Source organism: Mesocricetus auratus, unplaced genomic scaffold, assembly GCF_017639785.1.
Source record: "Mesocricetus auratus isolate SY011 unplaced genomic scaffold, BCM_Maur_2.0 contig_8097_pilon_obj, whole genome shotgun sequence".
Taxonomy (NCBI): Eukaryota; Metazoa; Chordata; class Mammalia; order Rodentia; family Cricetidae; genus Mesocricetus; species Mesocricetus auratus.
The window spans coordinates 395-4,857 of NW_024432774.1; the positions used below are offsets into that span (position 1 = coordinate 395).

Consider the following 4,463-nt stretch of genomic DNA (forward strand, 5'->3'; position numbering starts at 1 on the left):
AGATAAGGAGAGCTCCACTCCATGCAACACGACCTCTTACACTATACTAACAACTGTTCCAAACTAAAGAATATTTTCTTTGCTTGCACCGAGAATAGTTAGGCTTACAGTGACCCAGAGCTGACCCTAAGGCAGGATGACAGTTCCACAAGACCATGAAGGACAGCTGAGAAAACTAACCTTGCATGCCCAGTAGCCACACTGCACCATGCCACAAACCATGGTGGCAAACTATGTGCCAAGGGCCACATGTGTACACTGCAGCTTCCCAGTCTAGTCCCTGTAGCAGAGCACCATACACAACAAACCCAAGAGAGCAAATGCTGTGTTCCAATAAAATTCTATTTGCAAACACTAACGAGCATATTAATTTTCACATTCATGATTTTCCTTTTAAAAACCTATTTAAACTATAAATACATTACTTATGAATAGGCCCTGAAAAACAGTCAACCAGTGGCTGGACTGGCCAGCTCCACAGCTGGTCCTCCTGCACAGGCCCTTAGCAGTCATGGACAACGTCTCACATATCTGATTCTAGAGACCTGTTTTCTCATATTTCTCATTTAAAAATTTAGATCACACAAGTTCTGTGAATATTCTCACATGAAAAAGTAATTCTGGAGGAAAAAATACTTACTTTAAAAAAATCTGTTAACCACATAGTTCATCTAAAATTTACATAATTCAGAAACATGTTTGAAAAATTAGAATTTTTATTCTATGCAATAAGAACAATATGCATAGACCTGATACATAATTTCTTAGGTTTTACTTTAGGAAAAAGAAAAAGATGAGAAAGGTTTATAAATCTCTTTGTTCCTTACTATAAAAAGCTGTTATGATGTCAACGATCACTTATATGTACAAACATCAACCCCACACATGATTTATGTCTAAGAATCACTTCATCTAATGAGTCTGGAAGCTTCTTTGAATATGCAGTTACATCATAGCTTTGCCATAGCTGTGAAAGCAGCTGTGGCCCCGGAATAGAGGGGCACACTTGATGTAACTGTCATAGTGTAAAAACTTCACATACCCACATATTGTCATCAGTGTAAAAACGTCACAAAGCCACACATAACTGTTATGAGTGTAAAAGTCATTTCACAGTCTATCTACCTCCATCAAACACAACAGTTCATTTACCCCTACATGCAGATGCATAGACAGTCTCATCTCCAGTTCTTAAGCAAAAAGCAGAACTTTGCAGAATCTTCTTCTGTCAGGGCTTGAAATACAGAAATGTATTCAACGCGCAGAAGTCCATGGGCTACAGAAAAAGGAACTGAATATCAAATGTTAACCAGCCTTATCCTTTCTAATGTGACAACTTAAGGCATTGAGACCTAATTGGTTTCTTGTGCCTAATCACAGAGACAACTCCATCTTCTATCTTAATCCTCAGGGATGTCTGATCGTCTCACATTGCGACGGATGAGATCACTTCGTCCAACTTCAGCCATTTGCTCTTCCCAAGACTTCATTTCATTATCGTAACGAATTCTATCATCTTTAGCAAGCTGAATGTACGCTTGCCTTTCGTCACTAGATAGATTTTTCCAAGCCTCATTTATAGACTTCAGTCTTCCTGAAGCAGATCCATCTTTAGTCTCTTGGAAGCTTTCAGATACATAAATGTTGTAGGCTGATCGAGGTCTTTTTGGTTTTCCAAGCAACGTTAATTCTCTCTTTTTTATTGAGGCTTTCTTTTTTAAACGTTTTTGCCTGACTTCTTTCTCAAAAGATACCAGCTGAGATGGAGTTAGCTGGTCTTTAAACTTGCTCAAAGCTTCTTTGTATGCTTTCCAGTCTGCTTTAAAATCAGCTTCATACACTTTTTTTTCTGCATCCGGTAGTTCCCTCCATGAGGCCGCTATTCTAATCAGTTCTGAGATCTTTACATCTGGGTGTTTAGCTTTAAATCTGGGTAGCTGTTCTGTAGAAAATCGAAGGTATGAAGTCATAGGTTTCTTTGGATAACTACCCAAGTTGGATGAAAAACATTTCGGAATACAGATAAGGCTGAGCGCCTAGGGCAAGCGACCTCCTCAACCCGCGCACATCTCGGCCCCAGAGCGCCTGAGCGCCCTTAGCGCGCCCCACATTCCCCGGAAGAGCGCCATCGCTCGGGCCGACGAGGCGCTGGCCCGGCGCCGCCCGCGGAGAGCCGTCCTCGCGCCCACCACGGGCGCCTGCACACAGCCGAACCACCCGCGTAGGAAACCCGGGGGTTTGTTATCATGCCCGCCGCCTCTGTTCACAATTTTTAAAAATTCAGATTCTCTCCCACCCTCCCTCCCTCCCTCCCTCCCTCCCTCCCTCCCTCCCTCCCTCCCTCCCTCCCTCCCTCCCTCCCTCCCTCCCTCCTCCCTCCCTCCCTCCCTCCCTCCCTCCCTCCCTCCCTCTCTCTCTCTCTCTCTCTCTCTCTCTCTCTCTCTCTCTCTCTCCTCTCTCTCTCTGTGTCTTGAGAAGGCAAAGGGTTCTAGTCTATCTTGAAGACTGCAAGTGTACTCCCTGCTTACCTTTAGCATCTTCAGGTTTTAACTTAAAGATCCTTTTTATTACTTTACTTTTAAATAGCGTGCTTCACATGTCAATGCCAGTTCTCTCTCCCTCCCCTTCTCCTGCACACCCCCGTCCATCCCCCCCAGCCTCCCACCCTATCCCCACTTCCTTCCACATAGGCGATATTCAGAGTCTGTCATTTCACTCAGGGCAGGGTACAGGCACTCCCCTAAGAGTCCAGGCAAGAGAGCATCCCTCTTTGTGTTATGGACACACAAAGTCCTTTTGTATGCCAGGGATAAACATTGATCTACTGCCCAGGGCCGCTTAGGTTGCCCAGGGGTCCTCACTGACTCTCACATTCAGGGGGTCTTGATCAGTCCCATGCTGGCCTCCCAGATGTCGGTCTGGGTGGGGTCCAAGAGCTCTCCCCTGTTCAGATCAGCTGTCTCTGCTGGTTTTGCCAGCACATTCTTTGCCAATTTGCTCATCGCTCCTCTCTCTGTCACTGGGTTCTGTGGGTTCACTCAGTGTTTAACTTTGGGGGTTCACCTGTGCTTCCGTCAGTCACTGGATGAAGGTTCTAGGATGACATATAGTGTAGACATCAAGTTCATTATCAGGAATGGGCATTTAAGGTGGTCTCTCCACTATTGCTTAGCTTGCCAGTTGGTGTCATCCCTTTAGATCACTAGAGGTCTCACTGGTGCCAGATCTGTCTTCTAACCTATGATTCCCTCTTTTATGGTTTTTCCTATCCTGTTATCCCCCTATTCTATCCCCCACTCAACCTTCCTGAACTATCTTTAATAGATGTTCTTTGCAGGGTGGGAGATTTGAATCTACATTCATTTTCTGTAGATTTCTGCCAAACCATTTGTTGAGAAAGCTATCTTTACCCACGTGTACATTCTTAATGTATTTCACAGAATTCATGTGGCCATTGTTATATGGATTTATATCAGGTTCCTCAATTGTAGTCCATTAGTCTTTGACCCTACTTAAACCACCACATTTCACTCGCTGGGCCCCATAGGCTTACAGTCATATGTCATAATGCAAAATTGTATTCAGTTCAACTTCAGAATCCCTATAATCTACCATAGAATCAACAATGTTTAAACATCCAAAGCTCGAAGTATCCTCTGAAACTCAAGGCAATCTCTTAACTGTAATTCCCTATAAAATCAAAATAAAAAAATCACTTTCTTCCAACATACAATGGTGCAGAATATACATTGCCACTCTAAAAAGAAAGAAAGGGAACATGGTGATCAAATACTGAACTAAAGGAAGACTGCAACACAGCAGGACAAACTCTGAATTCTGGATCTCCATGTCTGATAACAAAGCACTCTTCAGATCTGCAACTCCTTTTAGCTTTGTTGACTGCAACATACTTCTCTCTTTTGGGCTGGTTTTATATCCCTTTAGCGTATCTCCGTGGCAGGTATCCCACAAATCTGTGATCTCCAACATGCTGTTGTCTCTGTCTCTAATACAATATGGGCTTCGCCTTCACAGCCTCACACATGGGACTCTCCTGGCCTCTGTGCAGGGACTCCACTGACCCACAGCTGACCCCAGCTGCTCTTATTAGCCATGGAAGAAGATTCCACAACTCTTTTCTTGTATTCTTTATCCTAAAGCCAGAACTACATTGCCAGACCTGCCAAGTTCTGGTGCTTGTTAGGGCTGGAACTTGGTCCCCTTATGTAATTACATTTGCATGAATTTTCTATTATTGATGGTTTCCTTCAATGTCTTCCCACAAGTTGGAAGCTTAGCCAAGTATTATCTTGCCATGAGATCTCCATTCCACTTATTGCATTTACCATCGAGATTTTAAAAAAAACAACAACTCTGTATTTCCTTGAGCACATGACTTAGACACATTTTACTTCCTGGTACTCCTTTTCTCCTCAAACTGTACCTTTTGTATTTCTATTTGT

At 43.4% G+C, this 4,463-nt stretch overlaps 1 protein-coding gene across 1 annotated transcript; it reads right to left on the reverse strand.

The window, feature by feature from the left end:
• Positions 1–1,228: 1,228 nt before the first annotated feature.
• LOC121138396 (transcription factor A, mitochondrial-like) lies at positions 1,229–2,144 on the reverse strand. Its single transcript, XM_040741103.1, is given in 1 exon segment — positions 1,229–2,144. A coding segment is annotated over 1 exon segment (729 nt). The 5' UTR covers positions 2,130–2,144; the 3' UTR covers positions 1,229–1,400.
• Between the last annotated feature and the right edge of the window lie 2,319 nt (positions 2,145–4,463).